The sequence below is a fragment of the Nicotiana tomentosiformis genome, chromosome 5 (assembly GCF_000390325.3).
Source record: "Nicotiana tomentosiformis chromosome 5, ASM39032v3, whole genome shotgun sequence".
NCBI lineage: Eukaryota > Viridiplantae > Streptophyta > Magnoliopsida > Solanales > Solanaceae > Nicotiana > Nicotiana tomentosiformis.
Genome location: NC_090816.1, coordinates 123,520,026 through 123,543,080, shown reverse-complemented (window position 1 = coordinate 123,543,080; position 23,055 = coordinate 123,520,026). Strand labels below are relative to the sequence as shown.

Sequence of the window (23,055 nt, the reverse complement as noted above, 5' to 3'; positions counted from 1 at the left end):
TCAGAAATTAAGGCCATTTTTGCACCTAAAAGCAGCTGAAAGTTTAAATTAATTACCTGCTCGAAGTTTAAGGATTGTTAATGCACTTTACCCAAATAATCAAATTCATAAGCAAACTGATACTGATAATCAACCGAGTAATCAAAGTGCACCAGCCCGGGCTGTTAACAGTGCCCAGTCTACTTTCAGTCAAAAGAACCATGCACCTCCAGCAAAATCATCGACTAAATAATAGTATAGCATAAAATAAACATGTCGATTGCAACCAGAGAAACTATATCTACGTACACCATATTGAAGTATTCAAAGTCATAAAATACGAAAATTGCTCCAAAGCCGGAAGTCTAACAATTTTCACGTCTCGCATAACTCTCATATATGCTCCTCCTGCAAGCTTATGCCAAGACAGATGCTCCTGCTGATGATAATGACTATTCCTCTACCAGACATAAGGAACAAATGTTTTGTATCTAACAGACCACAAGAAGCTTCAGAATTGTCAACTGAGTGCTAGCTATTGAAGAATTACAACTGTATAACACGGTATATATTCAGTCAATTTTATCAATTGCGACAATTATCCCCACAATGTTGCTTCCAGATATTCCTTAATGTACTGAATTTATGCTGAGCTCCTCAAATGGAAGGTCTTCTCCAGCCGTGGATCTGCATTTCACAAATTCATCGCAATAGAAATAGAAATGTCAACACAGTTTCATTCTCGGTTTCCATTAAGAAAACTAAAGATAAATATCTTTAAATACAAGTCCACCCCATCACCTCTCAGAAACATTAGCTATTTTCCGAGATATCATGGACTCAGCTGTGCGGATTGCTCTTTGTGATCCAGTAATAGTTACCTTCCTGCGAAAAGGCCAAAAAGCTTTATAAATACAATGTGTTCTTTGTAGTTCAACCTGTCAAGTGGAACAACAGTTCCAGGACGCCATACCTGTCAGACGTACCGGACAAGAAATCACCCCTATCCGATATCTTAATTCTGGCACCACTAAGCTGCAAGGAAAGGAGAGACTTAGCACATATGCATACCAGGCAGAATAACCACTTCTTTACACACCTGACTGATCTCCATTATGCTTCTTCCATTGCGCCCCAGGACTAATCCAACATGCTCATCCGCAACACCAATAGTCACAGTATTGTTTCTGTCTTCCTGCAATGCCATCCGAGTAAGCTCAACGAGAATAGAACCATAACAGAACCAATAAGAAATTAGCCAAAGAGCAGAAACGCATCTAGAAACAGGATAATATAGTACATTCATCAGCTTCAAACCCATTAGAAAGTAAAAGAATGGTTGCAGGCTAAAAGCAAGTTTCCCAGCAGTCATAGCCATTAGGGACAACAAAGTACTTTCTTTTATGGATGAAGATAAAGTAGTGTCTTAAGAAGGATGAGAATGGACCTTGTTCTGATGTCGGTTATTTGGATATCTTCCTCCAACTCCGTTTGGTGGCCCATAGTTCATTCCGACATAAACAGCTGAGAAAATAGGAGTTGGCAAAAGTTAAAAATTCAAATGAGAATATGACTTGGAATAAGGGCAGAATATGAACATGTCAAATTTGAGATACTTTATTCCTGGAACTGCTTAAACTCAATTTTCTGAATATGATGTTCCATTAAGTCAACCACTACAATCCCAAAAAAAGTACTATTGATAGCTGCACACAACATTACAAGAGAGACGGGATCATCAATATTTAGAAAGCAGAGCAGTCAAGAAGCTAATAAATATTTTCCCCTTCCACATCCATTCTCTTATTTGTAGACTGAGGTCCTAGGAAGCAATACCCAGCAATTGCTCAGACAGCAATTAAGACACGAGAGCATGTCTTATCCATCCTGAGCTATTAGATATAGTTAAAAAAAAAAAAGGACAGCCCGGTGCACTAAACTCCCGCTATGCGCGGGGTTCGGGAAAGGGCTGGAACCACAAGGGTCTATTGTAGCTATTAGATAAAGTAAGTACTATAAATTAGTTACATTTGCATCATACCTGCATATTGGAATGGTGCATTCATGGACTGCATGTAATGAGGATCTTCTGTTAACTTATATAAAATCAATTCAATAGCCCGCATCTGCTCATCTAGAGTTCCGGTCACTGTAACTACCCTATCATGCAGTCCTGGGAAATTGTTATCCTGAGGAGATATTTTTATGCCAGCCCTGGAGTCTTCAATAAATGACCTGAACAAGAAAAATGCAGATAGTCAATATTAAAATTCCTCAACCATCTAATTCTGCATATGGAAATTATTTTCAAAAGCAAACCAAGAAAAATACTGCACAAGAATTCACTTTTATAAATTAGTTTTGGAGGAAATATGCAAATAGACTTCCATACTATATTTACAACTCACAATACCACCAAATAATAGGGTTATATAGGGATTGCCCTCAATTTTCAGTTCATCACATGTAAACCTGCCATTTGGAACCATATAATATGACCTCCTCAAGGTTATGGAATAAAGTGAAAATTTAACTTTTCCTTCCAAACTACAACGAATGGCACACACTTAGGACTTTGGTTGTTAGCCCTTTCTCCATCCAAAAGCACCAACACACCAACATAACCTCCTTCATGACTTCATTTCATTAAATGACAACGACCAAAACAAAAGTATTATGGCAGCAAAAACAGAAAATAAGATCCATCCTGTTGCGTCTCTTTGTATTTCACTAGCAGTGAACAACAACCGAGTATAATCCCACTAGTGGGGTCTGGAGAGGGTAGTGTGTACGCAGACCTTACCCCTACCCTGGGGTAGAGAGGTTGTTTCCGATAGACCCTCGGCTCCTTCCCTCCGAGAAACAGAGGCGCAAAAATATAAAAATAAAAGGAAAACAAGGACAAAATAAAATAGAGTGTTTCTTCTCCCAAAAAGAAAAAGACTACTCATGATGAGGCCACCCCCTGTTGGTATCATAGAGTATTTCTACATGAGAGAACTATTTGTGGTTTCTATCCGTCAACAATTTTTTCGGGAATGGCAATGAATTCTTCTTTTGCTTTTCGACTCCTCTTTCCTACCAAAGGAAGAAGAACAAGGAATCAAGTATGATATGCTGCTGACACAGCAAACTAAAACTATGACTATAATACTGCCAACAGTATTATCGGGTTTGAAAGTAGGTATTTCCCCTTCAAAATTATACCATCGGGTAAAGTTAGAAAAAAAATCAGATATATTTGTGTTGGAACGCGTTAATCTAAACACATTAGATAGCGCGTAAATCGTAAAACGAGAACTTGTTCGCGTAGCGAAAACGGAAAGAACGGATGAACCGCGACTGGAATTACTGGTAGGCAGTGGTTGTCACGGTGTGTCGGAGCAACCCCTATATCACAGTCTAAACCCTAGTCTGATTTTAGGAGAAGACTAAGCGTAGGAAAATACTTAGTATTTTATATCTTTTGTTGTACATTTTATGTGTACTTATATAGGGAATACCAGGGTTAACTAATAACCTTGTTGGGCCTTAAAGCACCCCTTATGGGTGGACCCAAAATTTCCTATAGTTTAGATCATCCTTCAAATCCATTTCATAAGGAGTTGAAAGAGCTTATACAGATGAACTCCATTAATCCTCAAATCTAAAACCTGCACTACTTTCTAAGCTTTCCTCTCTTCTTTATAACTTTTTACCCCAGCCAAATAGTGTGAGATAGTACAGATACATAAGATTTTCTCCCACTAGAAGAACACCAAAGTAAAATGGCCCAACATGAATCAAACAAGGAAAGGATAACAAAGTACTTGGCACGCATAGAGCTGTAAAATAAGTTGCAATCTTGATAACTTGCCAAGTCACTGTCAAGCAAATATATATGTTGAAGAGCAGAGTAATACTAACTATTAAAAATGTTTTTAGTTCTGGTCAAGAACAATTTTTGTGGTCAAACTGAATTTGTAATATGCAACTTGAGCTTTTGAGCGCATTCTTTTTTTCTTTCAATTTTTTTTTTAATAAGTAGCTTTCTGAGAGCATTCTTAATGTATATCTTGTTAGTTTACAGATATGTACATAATGTAGTCTTGTCCCACATTGGAATAGGAGTAATATGTCCTTGTAGAGTATAGTTATAAATAAGGACATCTTGTATTGTATTGAGTATCTAATATCAATAATATATTTTCTCCGGTGCTTTCTCACATGGTATCAGAGCAATCGTGAGATTTATCGTTGTGCATAAATTACAGCAACTCCGGGAAGAGAAATCAGTCATGGAAGTCTTTTTCCGGCGACTTTTTTCAAAGTTGTTTGCGTCTTCTTTGTCTTCGTCTGTGTTGTGCAAAATCCAACACTACCACAAGAGTCGTCATTGTCCGGCGACCAAACCCCAGTGAAAATCTCCGACAGCAGCCTCCTCACGCACCACCAGAAGCTCACGCGCGTGAGATCACGCGCCGGCGCGTACGACCACTTCCGGCCATTTTTTGAAAGAATTCCTTCAGAAAAGTTGGGCCGCCTGGTAATTCCGATCCTACCTTTACTGTTTTCGTTTCATTCCAACCACTTTGAGTTTTTTTCGGTAGCTACAATAAGATTCCGACGACTACACTATTCCCTTATTCTGTTTCAGTATTTCCTTACTCTATTTTAGTGGATTACAATTGATTCTTTCTCTTATTTGGTAATAATTTGCAATGATGTCTTTGGGATTTGATGTTTTTGGGTCTAGAAACATGAGTTCTGGAAGCTCTAGTGTTATGATTACCTCGGAACCTTTAATGGGAAGTTCAAACTACTTAGCTTGGGCTTCATCTGTCGAGTTGTGGTGTAAAGGTCAAGGTGTTCAAGATCATCTAATCAAACAGTCTAGTGAAGGAGATGAAAAGGCGATAGCACTTTGGGCAAAGATCGATGCTCAGTTATGTAGCATCTTGTGTCGGTCTATTGATTCCAAGTTGATGCCCTTGTTTCGTCCATTCCAGACATGTTATTTGGTTTAGGCAAAGGCTCGTACCTTGTACACTAATGACATATCTCGCTTCTATGATGTGATATCGTGGATGACAAACTTAAAGAAGCGAGCATTAGATATGTCTACTTACTTGGGTCAAGTATAGGCAGTCGTGGAGGAATTTGAGAAGTTGATGCCAGTTTCTGCTAGTGTTGAAAAACAACAAGAGCAGCGACAGAAGATGTTTCTAGTTTTTACCCTCGCTGGACTTTCTAATGATCTTGATTCAGTACGCGATCAAATTTTTGCTAGTCCGACTGTCCCCACAGTTGATGAATTATTCTCTCGATTACTCCGCCTTGCTGCAGCACCAAGTCACCCAGTGATCTCATCACAGATACTTGATTCCTTTGTTCTCGCATCCCAAACAGTGGATGTTCAGGCGTCTCAAACTATGAAGAATAGACGAGGAGGAGGTCGTTTTGGAAGATCTAGACCCAAGTGTTATTATTGTCACAAACTTGGACACACTCGTGAAATGTGCTATTCCTTACATGGTCGTCCACCCAAAAATGCTTACATTGCTCAGACCGAGACTACATGTGACCAGGGATTTTCTTTATCTAAAGAAGAATATAATGAGCTCCTTCAGTATCGAGCAAGTAAGCAGACATCTCCACAAGTAACCTCGGTTGCTCAGACTGATACTTCTGTTGCTGGTAATTCTTTTACTTGTGTTTCCCAGTTTAGTACTCTTGGACCATGGGTCATGGACTCAGACGCTTCTGATCACATCTCTGGTACTATATCACTTTTGTCAAATATTGTATATTCACAGTCTCTTCCCACTGTTACTTTAGCCAATGGATGTCAAACTAAGGCAAAAGGAGTTGGACAAGCTAATCTCTTGTCTTCTATCACCCTAGATTCCGTTCTTTATGTCCATGGTTGTCCTTTTAGTCTTGCATCTGTTAGTCGTTTGACTCGTGCCTTCCATTGTGGTATATATTTTATTGACGATTCTTTTATTATCGGGACAGACAATTGGTACAGGACGTGAATCAGAAGGCATGTACTACCTTAACTCACTCAGTCCTTCCACAACATGTCTAGTTAGGATATCCGAGTTTATCCAAACTTCAGAAGATGGTGCCTAGTTTATCTAGTTTGTCTACATTAGATTGTGAGTCATGTCGGCTTGAGAAACATACCCGAGCCTCCTTTCCGCATAGTGTTGAGAGTCATGCAGAGTCTGTTTTCTCCTTAGTTCATTCTAATATATGGGGTCCTAGTAGAGTCAGTTCAACCTTGGAATTTCGTTATTTTGTTAGTTTTATTGATGATTATTCAAGATGTACGGGGCTTTTCTTAATGAAAGATCGTTCTGAGTTATTTTCTATATTCCAGAGTTTCTGTGCTGAAATCAAAAACCAATTTGGTGTTTCTATTCGCATTTTTCGCAGTGATAATGCCTTAGAATATTTATCTTCTCAGTTTCAGCAGTTTATGACTTTTCAAGGAATTATTCACCAAACATCTTGTCCTTATACCCCTTAGCAAAATGGGGTTGCAGAGAGAAAGAATAGGTACCTTATTGAGACTGCTCGCACACTTCTAATTGAATCTCGTGTTCCGTTGCGTTTTTGGGGCGATGCAGTTCTCACATCTTGTTATTTGATTAATTGGATGCCTTCATCTCCCATCAAGGATCAGATTCCGCATCCAGTATTGTTTCCCCAGTCACCCTTATACTCTCTACCACCTCGTGTTTTTGGGAGCACGCGTTTTGTTCATAACTTAGCCCCTGGGAAAGATAAGTTAGCTACTCGTGCTCTCAAGTGTGTCTTCCTTGGTTATTCTCGTGTTCAGAAGGGATATCGTTGTTATTTCCCTGATCTTCGTAGGTATCTTATGTCAGCCGACGTCACATTTTTTGAGTCTAAACCTTTCTTTACCTCTGATGACCACCATGATATATCTGAGGTCTTACCTATACCGACCTTTGAGGAGTTTACTATAGCTCCTCTTCCACTTATGACCACAGAAGTTTCACCCATACCAACCGTTGAGGAGTCTAGTGTTGTTCCTCCTAGATCCTCAGCCACAGAAACACCACTCTTGACTTATCATCGTCGTTCGCGCCCTACATAAGGCCCAACTGGTTCTCGTCATGCACCTGACCCTGCTCCTACTGCGGACTTGTTTCTTCCTAGTACACCGATTGCAATTCGGAAAGGTATACGGACCAAACTTAATCCTAATCCCCATTATGTCGGTTTAAGTTATCATCGTCTGTCATCTCCCCATTATGCTTTTATATCTTCTTTGTCCTTGGTTTCCATCCCTAAGTCTACAGGTGAAGCGTTATCTCATCCAGGATAGTGACAGGCTATGAGTGACGAGATGTCTGCTTTACATACAAGTGGTACTTGGGAGCTTGTTCCTCTTCCTTCAGGTAAATCTATTGTTGGTTGCCGTTGGGTTTATGCAGTCAAAGTTGGTCCCGATGGCTAGGTTGATCGACTTAAGGCCCGTCTTGTTGCCAAAGGATATACTCAGATATTTGGGCTCGATTACAGTGATACCTTCTCTCCCGTGGCTAAAGTCGCATCAGTCCGCCTATTTCTATCCATGACTGTGGTTCGTCATTGGCCTCTCTATCAGCTAGACATTAAGAATGTCTTTCTTCACGGTGATCTTGAGGATGAGGTTTATATGGAGCAACCACCTGGTTTTGTTGCTCAGGGGGAGTCTCGTGACCTTGTATGTCGCTTGCGTCGGTCACTTTATGGTCTAAAACAGTCAACTCGAGCCTAGTTTGGTAAGTTCAGCACGGTTATCCAAGAGTTTGGCATGACTCGTAGTGAAGCTGATCACTCTGGGGTCGTTTGGTTTGAATACGGCTTATGCCGGGATAAGTTATGATGGGATTAGTTATCTTGGTATTATTTTTTATCCATTGTTGGTATGTTGTATTAAAAATAACAATTGCATAATTTCTAAGAAGGTATAAGTTATTCCGGCACTAATTACCCCACCCTCTACAAGGTATAAGTTATTCCGGTACTAATTTTAATCCTGGGATAACTTATACCAGGTTTGCTACCAAACAAAGTATTAAGATGGTATTAAATTTTTATACCAGTACTATACCTTCTTATACCTCATACCAAACGACTCGCTGTGTTTTATCGGCACTATGCTTCAAGTCTCTGTATTTATCTAGTAGTCTATGTTGATGATATTGTTATTACTGCCAATGATCAGGATGATATTTCCAATCTGAAGCAGCATCTCTTCCAGCACTTTCAAACTAAGAATCTAGGCAGATTGAAGTACTTTTTAGGTATTGAGGTTGCTCAGTCTAGCTGGTATTGTTATTTCTCAAAGAAAATATGCTTTAGACATTCTTGATGAGACATGGATGATAGGTTGCAGACCTGTTGACACTCCGATGGATTCGAATTCTAAACTTCTGCCAGGATAGGGAGAGCCGCTTAGCGATCCTGCAAGCTATAGGCGGCTGGTTGGTAAATTAAATTATCTCACAGTGACTAGACCCGGCATTTCTTATCATGTGAGTGTTGCAAGTCAGTTTATGAATTCTCCGTGTGATAATCATTGGGATGTAGTTGTCCGCATTATTCGGTATATAAAATTGGCTCCAGGCAAAGGGTTACTGTTTGAGGATCGAGGTCATGAGCAGATCGTTAGATACTCAGATGTTGATTGGGCAGGATCACCTTCTGATAGACGTTCTACGTCTGGATATTGTGTTTTAGTAGGAGAAAATTTGGTGTCTTGGAAGAGCAAGAAACAAAATGTAGTTGCTCGATCTAGTGAAGAAGCAGAATATTGAGCAATGGCTATGGTAACATGTGAGCTAGTCTGGACCAAACAATTGCTCAAGGAGTTGAAATTTGGTGAAATCAGTCGGATGGAACTTGTGTGCGGTAATCAAGTTGCCCTTCATATTGCATCAAATCCGGTGTTCCATGAGAGAACTAAACACATTGAGATTGATTGTCACTTCGTCAGAAAAATACTTTCAGAAGAGATTGCTACAAAATTTGTGAGGTCGAATGATCAGCTTGCAGATATTTTCACCAAGTCTTTCACTGGTCCTCGTATTGGTTATATATGTAACAAGCTCGGTACATATGATTTGTATGCACCGGCTTGAGCGGGAGTGTTAGTTTACAGATATGTACATAATGTAGTCTTGTCCCACATTGGAATAGGAGTAATATGTCCTTGTAGAGTATAGCTATAAATAAGGACCTCTTGTATTGTACTGGGTATCTAATATCAATAATATATTTTCTCCCGTGCTTTCTCACATATCTATATTTATAAACAATTCCGCCTATAGCATAACATAAGTATTAATCATCTTATCTTATGGTTATCTTGACCAAGTCATAGGATAATATCTTCTTAATCTCTTGTTACTGATTGGTACAGTTTGAATAAGTCTCCTCATAATTTGGAGCATCTTTAGGAGTAGATATTAGTTTCTATTATATAGGAGCTTCTGTAGAAGACAGATAACTTTACTTCAGCTCTAGTTTGTTGTAATTTATGTATTTAAGGCTTGTTATCAGATTCAATACAATCATCCTTTGACCTCCTTATCAACTGAACTTTATATGGTATCAGGGCATCAATAAACTCCACCGAGTTAGATCCAATTCATTCCCTTTAAACTTCCTGCATCCATGGCTTCAGTCATCAACTCTGGTGATGCTACTGCTGCCAGCAGCAATCCTGCAGCCTCTGCTACCACTCATGTGGTACAATTTAATCCTGTTGCTCAGTTACCTATTAAACTACAAGGTAACCTCAACTTCTCAACTTGGAAAGCTCAACTTGTGATGCTATTAAATGGTCACCAACTCATGGGACATCTTGACGGAACCATAACTGCACCTTCACCTACTATTATCCAAAATAATCTTACTGTACCAAATCCCAAGTATCAAATCTGGTTCTCTCAGGATCAATTGATCCAACAAGCAATGATGGCATCCGTCGATCCTACTATTGCTCCAACTGTTGCCACAGCTTCATCTGCTCACAAAGCATGGGAACTTCTTCACGCGGCTTACGCCAACAAGAGTCATACTCGCATCTTTAGCTTGCGAGATCAATTGCAAAACTCCAAGAAGGCCTCGAAATCCATTGCAGAGTATTTACAGGAGCTCCGCTCTCTCTCTCTGATGCTCTCAAAGTTGCCGGTTCACCTGTCACTGATGACGAACTTGTTGTCAAAATTCTAAGTGGCCTTGGCCCTGAGTATCGCGAAATATCTGCTGCGACGCGCACGAGACTCCTCTCTGAGCTTTGAGGAATTATTTCACAAGCTCACAGATCACGAGCTTTTCCTCAAACACCAAGACCTTGAGAAATCATCTTCTATGATTACAGCAGCTGTAGCCCAGAAAACCAACACGCCTCATCAATTCAACAGGAACAACCGTCGTTTCAATAATCAGCCATGGAAATCATCTCAGCCTCGACAATGGCATTCCAATAATCAGCAAAATTCGAGACAATCTAAGCAATATGTCAAATGCCAATTGTGCCAAAAGATTGGGCACACGGCAGATGTTTGTCGCTCCAAGTCGCACAATCACTTTGAAGCTAAAGCTAACTTTGTTTCTGGCATGCAGTCAACTGGAAACTCGTGGGTTCTAGACTCTGGTGCAACGCACCATGTCACTGCAGAGCCTCACAACCTTGAGGAGTATACAGGAAACGAGGAAATATCCATGGGTGACGGTAAAACCATTCCCATCACTCATACTGGTTCAACTCAAATACAAGCATCTAAAACTGCTTTCAAGCTTTCTAACACTCTTTGTGCTCCATCAATTAAAAAGAATCTGATTTCAGTTGCTAAGTTTTGCCAAGATAACCTAACATCTGTTGAATTTTTTCCTTTTACTTTTGTTGTGAAGGACCTGCATACTCTGAAGCCGCTGGTACAAGGCCAAAATAAAAATGGACTCTATGAATGGCCGCATCTGCAACCCACACCACCATCAGTCAGCCTTGTCTCCATTAAAGCCCCACTTCATCTCTGGCATTGTCGATTGGGTCATCCACATTCTACGATTTTAAATTTTTTTTTGAAAAAGTTTTCTTTACCTGTTTCTATCAAAAAAAAGAAAATTGAATTTTGTAATGCTTGTTCTTCTAATAAAGCTCATCGTTTGCCATTTCAACGACTCACTTTGTCCAGTAATATTCCTCTTCAGATTGTTTTTAGTGATTTATGGGGACCATCACCCGTTTTATCACTAGACAAAAAAATTATATTACTGTATTTTTGTTGATCAATACACCAAATATACTTGGTTGTATACACTTAAAAATAAACGTGAGGTTGCATCGATATTTAAACAATTTCATCCTTTGGTAGAAAATTTCTTCAATTTATACGGATGGAGGGGGTGAGTTTATAGGTCTTCACCCCTATCTTCAGCAAAATGGCATTGAACACTTAATTTCACCTCCCTACACACCACAACGTGTTGCCATAGCTGAACGTCGACATCGCCATATTATTGAAACGGCTAAAACTCTTCTTCATGAAGCATCTTTACCACCTGAACTATGGTCTTTTGCCTGTCATCATGCTGTCTACCTTATTAATCGACTTCCCACACCCATCCTAAATAATCAGTCACCTTACCAAAAGTTATTTGGTCAATCTCCTAACTATACCACCCTAAAAGTTTTTGGTTGTCTTTGTTACCCATGGCTTAAACCTTACACCAAAAATAAACTTGAACCCAGATCCACCCCGTGTGTGTATTTAGGTATTTCTCACACTCACCACGCTCATATCTGCTTTGACCCGGCACAGTCTAAAATTTTCATTAGTCGTGATGTTCAATTTTTTGAAAAAATTTTCCCTTTTAAAAAAATGTTCATACATTTACAAAAAAATGCTTCCAAAGTATGTTGGGAAGTGGTTAACTCAAAAGAGGACAGTCCAAATACAATTCAAATTCCACCTCCCTCTATCCCATCACTTATTCCAGTCTTTTTAGAGTCCAACTTTCAACATTCTACTGATTCCAATAGAGATATTCACTCCAACAACAACAGCCAAGTACCAGCAGCTGCAGAGAATTCAGGTAATACACAACTCACTGCTCTTTCTTCTTTGCAACTCCCCGCACTTTCTCCTTCACAAAATACTGCTACAAATAAGCAACAACCTCCTCCTTTGCTCACATATCAGAGACGCAGAACCACAGCCAGCAACATGCCATCCCAACAACCATTATCAACCACCAGAGAAGCCCCTCCTCCAACCTCCACTTTGGCACTCTCTGACAGTCTAAATACCACAAACCCATCTACAATTGATCCCTCCCCTGCAATACCACCAGAACCAACTCGCATTATAACAAGGTCCCAGAATAATATTTTCAAGCCCAAAAGAACATTCTCTTTTCTGACCCATTTGTCTCCTACGCCTGTAACATTCAAACAAGCTGACAAACATGAAGAGTGGAGACAAGCAATGAAAGCCGGATATGATGCTTTGATGAAAAATCAGACTTGGGAATTGGTACCGCGAGATCCAACCACAAATGTTGTGGACTGCAAATGGTTGTACCGAATCAAAAGAAAAGCGGATGGTTCCATAGAACGTTACAAAGCTCGTCTAGTTGCAAAAGGGTTCACGCAGCGTCCTGGCTTAGATTTTCATGAGACATTCAGTCCCGTTGTTAAACCAACAACGGTAAGGCTACTGCTATCAATAGATGTGCAACACAGATGGCCAATCCATCAGCTTGATGTCAATAATGCTTTCCTGCAAGGGAAATTGGATGAAGAAGTTTTTATGTCTCAACCTCAAGGCTTTGTTAATCCCCAATTTCCATACCATGTTTGCAAACTGAAAAAGGCTATTAATGGCCTCAAACAAGACCCACGGGCTTGGTATACTGCCTTGCATGAACATTTACAGAAGATGGGCTTTGTTAAATGTCAATCTGACACCTCTTTATTTGTATTGAGGCATTCGGCTGCAACTATTTATGTGCTCGTCTATGTTGATGATATTTTGGTCACTGGAAATCATCCACTATTGATTAAATCTGTTTATCAGTTCCTTGGCAAATCGATTTTCATTGAAGGATCTTGGCCATTTAAACTATTTCTTGGGTGTTGAAGTTAAGCAAGTACCAGATGGTCTCATTCTCTCTCAATCTAAATATATTTTGGACATTCTTTCCGAACTGGATAATTGTAAAGGTGTTTCTACTCCTATGTGTTCCAGTCAACTGCTTCGGGTAGTCGATGGTTCCCCCCTAACTGATGCAACGTGCTACCGACGCACCCTTGGCAAATTGCAGTATTTGTCCTTCACTCGGCCTGATATATCTTATGCAGTCAATAAATTATCGCAATTTATGCATGCTCCGACTGATGAACATTGGAAAGCGGTTAAAAGAGTACTACGGTATCTCAAAGAAACAGCAAGTTCAGGCATTCGCATCCTTCGCAGCTCAGACTCTAATCTGTATGTGTATGCTGATGCCGATTGGGCAGGCGACCCGAACAACAGAATATCTACATCAGGTTATATCCTTTTCTTTGGTCCGAATCCAGTCAGCTGGTCATCAAAAAAGCAACATGCCATGGCTCGCTCATCCACCGAAGCAGAGTATAAATCAGTTGCCAATGCACTTTCGGAGCTCACTTGGGTGCGAAACTTACTCCGTGAGTTACATGTCACCATTCCGAAGACGCCAACAATCTTCTGTGATAATGTTGGAGTTACTTATTTATCTCACAACCCAGTATTTCATACCCGCATGAAACATGTTGCTGTAGATTTTGCATATGTCCGAGACCAAGTTCAAGCTCATCAAGTTCATGTTAAGCATACTCATGCTTGTGATCAACTTGCTGATACCTTCACCAAGCCACTACCTAAACCAGCCTTTGCTAGGTGTCGTTCCAAGTTAGGCATTGTTGCACCATGTCTAACTTGAGGGGGTGTATTAACCATCTTATCTTATGGTTATCTTGACTAAGTCATAGGATAATATCTTCTTAATCTCTTGTTACTGATTGGTACAGTTTGAATAAGTCTCCTCATAATTTGGAGCATCTTTAGGAGTAGATATTAGTTTCTATTATATAGGAGCTTCTGTAGAAGACAGTTAACTTTACTTCAGCTCTAGTTTGTTGTAATTTATGTATTTAAGGCTTGTTATCAGATTCAATACAATCATCCTTTGACCTCCTTATCAACTGAACTTTATAATAAGAAGAGATATAACTGTAACCTTCTGAGCCTAAGCACGGTCAGAACTTTGGTCAGCACCCTAAAATCCTCACAACCCAATTGAGTTGTTCAGAATATTTGAGGAACAACAACATACCTAGTGTGATCCCACAAGTGGGGTCTGGGGAGGTTGGGGTGTACGCAAACCTTACCCCTACCTTGTGCGAGGTAAAGATATTTCCTATAGACCCTCAGCGTTCAGAATATTTGAGGAAATTAATAAAAATAGAACCTAATAAAATTCCAGCATACAACTTTAAGAAAACTATTTAGATCACACTCCAGCGCTACACAACGAGGACAACATTGTCCGGATGAGGTAGCAGTCAGCACCATGATGTTAACCGAGTGAGCCATGCAGCAGTTACAAAAAAAAAGCTCAAATATTCACGTTTGATAAGAAACTTAGTCAAATCAACAATGAGCACAGAACCAAAAACTTCTAACAGCATATACAATTCAAACTAAAAGGGTAATTAACTGGAATCCAAAGGTTGCATGGCCAGCGCAGCTGATCCTGATATCAGCCAAAAGCTCAAAGACAAACTCGTGCTAGTCAAAATAAAGTCAAGCAAATCATTCCAGCACAAAACTATACCATTTCGACATACATTTTTGCAAATACTTCATAACCAAGAGCAGAAAGAATATTCGGTTTCATTACGTCGGGTAGGCAAGTCCATGTTATAACAATTAAATTCCAGGATATTCGCTTGGTGATAGTCTGTATGCCAGAATGATAGTATGAAATTTGCTGTACCAGTGTAAGGGAAAGATACTTATCCTCAATGCTTATACAACATAAAGTGAGTAGAGTTCATACTTTATTGTGGCTCCTCCTTTCCCAATTATTCCACCACAGGAGCTGTTGGGCACAACTAGTCTAAATCTTGAGCGTGGTTCAACATCGCCACCATCTTCAACATAAAACTGATCCAGAAGAAGATAGTATTTTAATCTATGCATCAAGAGAAGAATAGGAAACAGGAGTGAACATGACATTACCTCATCCAGCAATTTACCAAGAATAAGATCGACCGCCTTGAGTAAATCATCGAGAAACCCAGATACCATCACAACTCTATCTGATGTTCCAGGGAAAAATTCATAGTTGCGTGACAACTGAATTCTAGCCCCAGAACGAGATTGAAACTCAGTGATAGTTGAACCACCTTTTCCAATAATTGAACCGGCTTCAGTATTTGACAGAAGGAACTTGACATAAGTTGTCTTCTCCTCATGGTCTGGGAATAACACAAACATAAAAAGGAGGACTGTTAGACCTTTCTTGAGTACTTAGCAGAAACGCCTCTAAAGGTGATATTCCGAGTTAATGATTTTCAACAATAATTGCAAGACATAATAAAGAAATTTTTTTAAAAAAGGAACAAACTTTTTCTTATTATCATGAACTTGAAATGCTACCCATACATGCCCATCTTATCATACTAAGTAGCTTTGCAAGCCTAACCCCCTAACAATAAGAACAAATTTTGGAGCCTCATTTCTCACCTCCCTAATGCAGCAGAAGAGATATATTCCCATGGAGGGTGCAAAAAACTTTTGATATGTGATGTTTTATTACAGCCAATTAATGATACACACAAATTAAGTCAACCAGTAAATCACCAGCGTCTCACGTACAGTGTATATGCACATATGTGATCAACAAAATTCCAAAATAAGAAGGAACGGAAGCGGACTTAGTATACAATACACTGGTTCATCATAACTCAATACTTTTGGCTCAAAACTTGTATGCGTTAGAAATATAAATAAGTACAAATAATAATAAATATAAAAAAGTACAATGAATAAATTTTGAGCCCATTAAATCAAACGGGCATTGATAGAATTTCGAACTCACGCCCATAAAGTTCAAATCCTAGATACGTCTATGAGAAGGAAAATATCAGTATTGGAAATAGTTCTTTTAATTGGTAAAGGTTCAGTTTGTTAAAGACATTTCTTTTGCTCAATATGGAGTTAAGAATTGAAAAGCTGAAGAAAAATTTACACCCATTCCATTTTTGATGTTGTCTCCCTTGGATGTTACCAATGTATGTGCTGCTTTCATGGCGAAATACTGCAATCATACAAAACCTTTTCCCTCGGACTTTCACATGATGTTTTAAGAAAAAGTAACTAGAATGAGTAGAAACTCATAAAGTGGTATAGATCGAACTTGTGAACCTTCCATACAGGGACTTCCTTGGGACCTATTTTTGGTATACAATATTCATCTTAAGGAACGGGATAGCTAAAGATGTTTCACCAAAGCACATTTTCGGCACATACAGGAAAAAATTTACCCTTTTATGCTGGTAAATAAATGGTAACAGTTGAATAATGAGGCTCAGGTGCCTCTGGTACAGAATTGGAATTGAAAGACGCCTTTGAGTGACCAAGCACCTTCTCTATTAGTATGTCTAAAGGAAAAAACTCCCCTCGACCCATCATGTCGCGTGATTGAGAGACAGCATTGAAGTGTTTGAACTTCAGAATTAGGAGGCAAGAGTATTGCAAGAACAGCAACTCAATGTTAAAAATATGTAGGCTTCAGTGAATGAATGACGCAATGAAGCTCTTTGAGATAAAATAAGTAGTGGCTAAAATAGCATACTTTCAGCTAAAATCTTAAATTATATCATAAATGCTGAAGCAATATCATGAAGGGTAATATATATTTATGTGTGTGGGTGTGTCTAATGTCCGCAAAGAACATTATCATGAGGTTATCGATAAGATTCAAGGATCCTTTCCGGTAGCAACTGTTGAAATTGTCAAAAGTCCCACATCGGTGGATGACAATTTTGAATGGGAATTTCACCCTATAAAAGGAGGCCTAATGTTTAGGATTTAAACACACCTCTCATTTGCCTTTTATCTTCTTAAGGCATTTGTACCTTCTCTCTTTAGTATTATTTCACTTGTAATTTTGGAGTGAAATAAAATATTGATTGTGTCCGAGGAAGTAGGCAAAATTGGCCGAACCTCGTAAATTCTGGTGTTCTTTTATTGTTGTCTTATTGTCTTGTTTATTATTTAGTGGTTGTCATAATTTTTGGTATAGTAGTTGTGACTCATTCACACTATATACATTTGGCTTCCGCAACAATTGGTATCAGAGCCAAGGTACTGTCTAAGTATGCTCTGTGGTTGCAGCATAGTCTGATCTTCCACATCAGAAAAGATCTATCTTGGTAACTGAGTCAAGGTTCTGTCTGAGTATGCTCTGTGGTTGCAGCTTAGTCTGATCTTCCACACCAGAAAGGAAATAATCTTGATTTGTGTCGTCAGCTACTAAATAATATTTGTGTCAAAATGGGAGACAGTAAACAAGAAGAATCTACATCAAGTGTCAATAATACGTCATCGTTGGCATCTTCGCTTATGACAAGAATTGTGTCAAATGCGAAATTTGCGGTAGAAATTTTTGACGGGTCAGGACATTTTGGGATGTGGCAAGGCGAGGTTCTAGATGTTCTTTTTCAACAAGGGCTAGATCTTGCCATTGAAGAAAAGAAGCCAGATGTTATTGGAGAAGAAGATTGGAAAATTATCAATCGTGTTGCTTGCGGTACCATTCGATCCTACCTTGCTAGAGAGCAGAAATATCCATACACAAAGGAAACTTCTGCAAGTAAATTATGGAAAGCACTGGAGGATAAATTTTTGAAGAAAAACAGTCAAAATAAATTGTACATGAAGAAGAGACTGTTTCGTTTCACCTATGTTCCTGGTACCACAATGAATGAACATATCACCAGTTTCAATAAGTTGGTCACAGATTTGCAAAATATGGATGCAACTTTTGATGATGGTGACTTGGCCTTGATGTTGTTGGGGTCACTTCCTAATGAGTACGAGCACCTTGAAACTACTCTACTCCATGGAAATGACGAAATTTCTCTCAGAGAAGTTTGTTCGGCTTTGTACAGCTATGAACAAAGAAAAGGAGAAAAACAGAAGGGCGGAGAAGGAGAAGCACTAATTGTGAGGGGTCGTCCTCAAAATCAAACGAGGACTAAGAAGGGAAGATCCAAGTCGAGATCTAGACCCAGCAAAGATGAATGTGCCTTTTGTCGAGAAAAGGGGCACTGGAAGAAAGACTGTCCGAAGTTGAAGAATAAGGCCAGACATAACAATGGAAAGGCCATTATGGATTCAAATGTAGCTGATTGTGATGATTCAGACTTCTCATTAGTTACAACAGAGTTATCAACATCATCAGACATATGGTTGATGGACTCGGCTTGTAGCTATCATATGTGTCCCAACAAGGACTGGTTCGTGAATTTTCAAGAAGGAGAATATGGAGTCATCCACACAGCGGATAACAGCCCTCTTACCTCATATGGCATTGGTTCAATAAGATTAAGGAGCCATGATGGAATGATCAGAACATTAACAGATGTTCGATATGTACCGGGTTTGAAGAAGAATCTCATCTCTGTGGGAGCCCTAGAATCAAAAGGGTTCAAAATCATTGCAGAAAATGGAGTGATGAGAATATGCTCCGGTGCACTAGTGGTAATGAAGGCCAATCGGAAGAACAATAACATGTACTGCTATCGTGGTAGCACAGTTATTGGGACAGCAACAGTGACATCCAGTGATGACAAAGAGGCAGAAGCAACCAGGCTATGGCACATGCGCTTGGGACATGCTGGAGGAAAATCCTTGAAAGCTCTATCTAATCAAGGATTGTTAAAAGGCGTAAAGACTTGCAACTTGGAGTTTTGCGAGCATTGTGTCAAAGGGAAACAGACAAGGGTTAAATTTGGTACAGCGATCCATAATACTAAAGGCATTTTGGATTATGTACACTCTGATGTTTGGGGTGCTTCCAAAACACCTTCATTGGGTGGGAAGCACTATTTTGTAACCTTTGTTGATGATTTTTCCCGAAGAGTGTGGGTGTATACAATGAAGAGGAAAGATGAAGTGTTGGGAATTTTTCTCAAATGGAAAACGATGGTGGAGAATCAAACAGGCAGGAGGATCAAGTGTATTCGCACAGACAATGGAGGTGAATACAAAAATGATCATTTCAATAAGGTCTGTGAAAATGATGGCATCGTCCGACACTTCACTGTCAGAAATACACCACAACAGAATGGAGTGGCAGAACGTATGAACCGGACTTTACTGGAGAAGGTACGGTGTATGTTGTCCAATGCTGGCTTGGGCAAAGAATTTTGGGCTGAGGCAATTACATATGCATGCCACCTCATTAATCGTCTACCATCTGCTGCTATTGATGGCAAGACACCATTTGAAAAATGGTATGGAAAACCTGCTGTAGATTATGACTCTTTGCACGTGTTTGGCTCAATTGCATACTATCATGTGAAAGAGTCAAAATTGGATCCGAGAGCAAAGAAGGCTATATTTATGGGGATTACTTCTGGAGTCAAAGGATACCGCTTATGGTGTCCAGAGACAAGGAATATTATATTCAGCAGAGATGTTACCTTTGATGAATCTGCCATAACAGATAAGGTGACAGTTGAAGATGTCAAACAAACTGGTGGTGCATCAAAGCAGGTGGAGTTTGAGGGAAAATTTATTTTTCCTACACAACCACTTATAAAGACGCAATCCAAAGTTCAGAAGAAGATAAGTGGAGGATTGCCATGAATGAAGAAATGCAGTCCCTTCATCAGAATCATACATGGAAATTGGCCAATCTCCCGAAGGGAAAGAAAGCAATTGGGTGCAAATGGGTATTTGCAAAGAAAGAAGGATTTCCTAACCAAGAAGATGTTCGCTACAAAGCAAGATTGGTGGCCAAAGGATATGCTCAAAAGGAGGGAATTGATTACAATGAAGTATTTTCTCCAGTTGTAAAACATTCCTCCATTAGAATTATGTTGGCTTTGGTAGCACAGTTGGATTTGGAACTAGTTCAGATGGATGTAAAAACTGCGTTTTTACATGGAAACTTGGAGGAGGAAATCTACATGACTCAGCCAGAAGGATTCAAAGTTGCTGGAAAAGAAAATATGGTATGCAAACTTGAAAAATCGTTGTACGGATTGAAACAATCTTCTAGACAATGGTACAAGCGATTTGACAAGTTTATGTTGCGGCAAGGGTACAAGAGAAGCAAATACGATCATTGTGTGTATTTGCGCAAACTTAATGATGGTTCCTTTGTATATCTTCTCCTATATGTTGATGATATGTTGATAACTTCCAAGAATTCGGAAGAAATTGATAAGTTGAAGATTCAACTGAAGGAGGAGTTCGAGATGAAGGATCTGGGTGAGGCAAAGAAAATTCTTGGCATGGAGATAATAAGAGATAGACGTTCAAAGAAACTCTGTTTATCTCAGAAAGAATATTTGAAGAGAGTACTACAGCGTTTTGGCATAGATAAGAAGACTAAGCCAATTAGTACGCCACTTGCTCCCCATTTTAAGCTAAGTACTACTATGTCGCCAAAGGATGAAACTGAACAGGAGTATATGTCAAGGGTACCATACGCAAATGCTGTTGGTAGCTTGATGTATGCAATGGTTTGTACGAGACCTGACATTTCACAAGCCGTTGGAGTTATTAGCAGATATATGCATAATCCAGGAAAGGAGCATTGGCAAGCTGTGAAATGGATTCTACGGTATATTCATAGTACTGTAGATGTTGGGTTAGTTTTTGAGCAGGAAGGCAATCGGTCTGTAGTTGGATATTGTGACTCAGATTTTGCGGGTGATCTGGACAAACGAAGGTCAACTACTGGTTATGTGTTTACTTTTGCAAAGGCACCAGTTAGTTGGAAGTCTACTTTGCAGTCAACAGTTGCTTTGTCTACAACAGAGGCAGAGTACATGGCTATTACAGAGGCTGTGAAGGAGGCAATTTGGCTTCAGGGGTTGCTAAAGGAGCTTGGTATTGAACAAAAAAATATTATAATTTTTTGTGATAGTCAAAGTGCTATTCAATTAGCGAAGAACCAAGTTTATCATGCAAGGACGAAGCACATTGATGTTCGGTATCATTTCGTACGAGAAATCATAGAAGAAGGTGGAGTCACGGTGAAGAAAATTCATACTACGGAGAACCCTGCTGATATGCTGACAAAAGTGGTGACTGCGGTCAAGTTTCAACATTGTTTGGATTTGATCAACATTGTTGAACACTAAAGATTGAAGATGAAGACACAACCAAAATTTGTTATTGAGAGAAAATTGAAGATGTGGAATTTTGCCAAGGTGAAGATTTGTTGAAATTGTCAAAAGTCCCACATCGGTGGATGACAATTTTGAATGGGAATTTCACCCTATAAAAGGAGGCCTAATGTTTAGGATTTAAACACACCTCTCATTTGCCTTTTATCTTCTTAAGGCATTTGTATCTTCTCTCTTTAGTATTATTTCACTTGTAATTTTGGAGTGGAATAAAATATTGATTGTGTCCGAGGAAGTAGGCAAAATTGGCCGAACCTCGTAAATTCTGGTGTTCTTTTATTGTTGTCTTATTGTCTTGTTTATTATTTAGTGGTTGTCATAATTTTTGGTATAGTAGTGACTCATTCACACTATATATATTTGGCTTCCGCAACAGCAACTACTAAATACATGGCACCTAGAAATGCCTACAAGGTAAACACCACAACTAAGTACAATATTTTCTCATTTTGAGGCATCAACGAGCGCAACAACAGCAACAACAACTACGCTCAATCCCAAACAAGGAGGTTGTGGTAGGGTGGCAGCTAGCGCAAAACTAGTTAATTTCATGATGAATCCTCACATTACAAATATCAACAAGCGCACATCATAGAAATACAAGCAACCCATGACATCTACTCGCGAGTTCAGATTTCGTCCACAATAATAAGTTCCATTTCGAATAACTCACCTCACAAACAGCATAGTTCTTCTATTTCCAGTTTCCAATGGATTTCCACAAATGCATTTGCCAATATTTAAAATAAACATATTATTATAATTATTAACTCACAAATAGCCCATAAAATCACCAAATGTCCGCCATCCTTAGGGTTTTAAAACGACAGTTATCAATACCTATACAAATATCAGCTCAAAACCTGCTTGCATTCGAAATTTCACATTGTACGAGGTTCCAGACGGAAATGGATCAAACACGGCAGAATTCTAAGAGCACATTATCAAAAAATTCAAAAACTAAAATTAAAAAATATAAAAAAGCGATAACAGATAGCAGATCCGAAGCTAGTTATATTCACATTACAACAATACACGGAAAATTTTGAAAATTAATTTTAAAAAAGTGATTAGAGATATATAATACCTTGAGAAGGAGGAGAAGAAGGCGGAGATTTGCGAGGGGAAGATTGCTCCAGCTGACTTTCAGCTGACGAATTGTAGTTCGATTCTGCTCCTGCTCCTGCTCCTTCCATTGCCATTTTCGGGAAGTATTATCACTGTGTGTGTGCGTGTTTTTAAGAAGAATGTGAAGAAGGTGGAGATTTTTTAGAAGAGGAGGAAATGGAAAGAGAGTGGAAGTATGTGCTGAAGAAGGGGGGAGTGAGGGGTGCGGTGCTTTGCGGAGATGAAGAAGACTTTTCTGGTGTTTTATTTTACACCTTGAAAACCGCCTCTTTTGGACAACTACTCAGATTTGCATTTTTTCTTTTTTTATTTATTACTATATTCTTTTCTTTTTTTTTCTTCTTATTTTGCATTTTGTTTTCTAGCTTGAGAAAATCTAATAAAGGATGTGCTTGTGAGACTTATTTCACAAATTATCATTCAGACTTTAATTTTATTGCGCTAAAGTTATAAATTACTTTCTAACCAAAAAAATTAGTTAACTT

The 23,055-nt window shown here is 39.1% G+C and overlaps 1 protein-coding gene across 1 annotated transcript; it reads right to left on the bottom strand.

The window, feature by feature from the left end:
- Positions 1 to 220: 220 nt before the first annotated feature.
- On the bottom strand, positions 221 to 22,853 carry LOC104088861 (protein BTR1-like). Its single transcript, XM_070175282.1, has 9 exons — positions 22,530 to 22,853; positions 15,255 to 15,493; positions 15,073 to 15,179; positions 2,021 to 2,214; positions 1,427 to 1,503; positions 1,079 to 1,174; positions 953 to 1,014; positions 781 to 864; positions 221 to 666 (listed from the first exon to the last, which is right to left on the bottom strand). Exons 1-9 carry the CDS (start codon positions 22,642 to 22,644, stop codon positions 609 to 611), a joined length of 1,032 nt encoding a protein of 343 aa, XP_070031383.1. The 5' UTR covers positions 22,645 to 22,853; the 3' UTR covers positions 221 to 608.
- Positions 22,854 to 23,055: the final 202 nt, after the last annotated feature.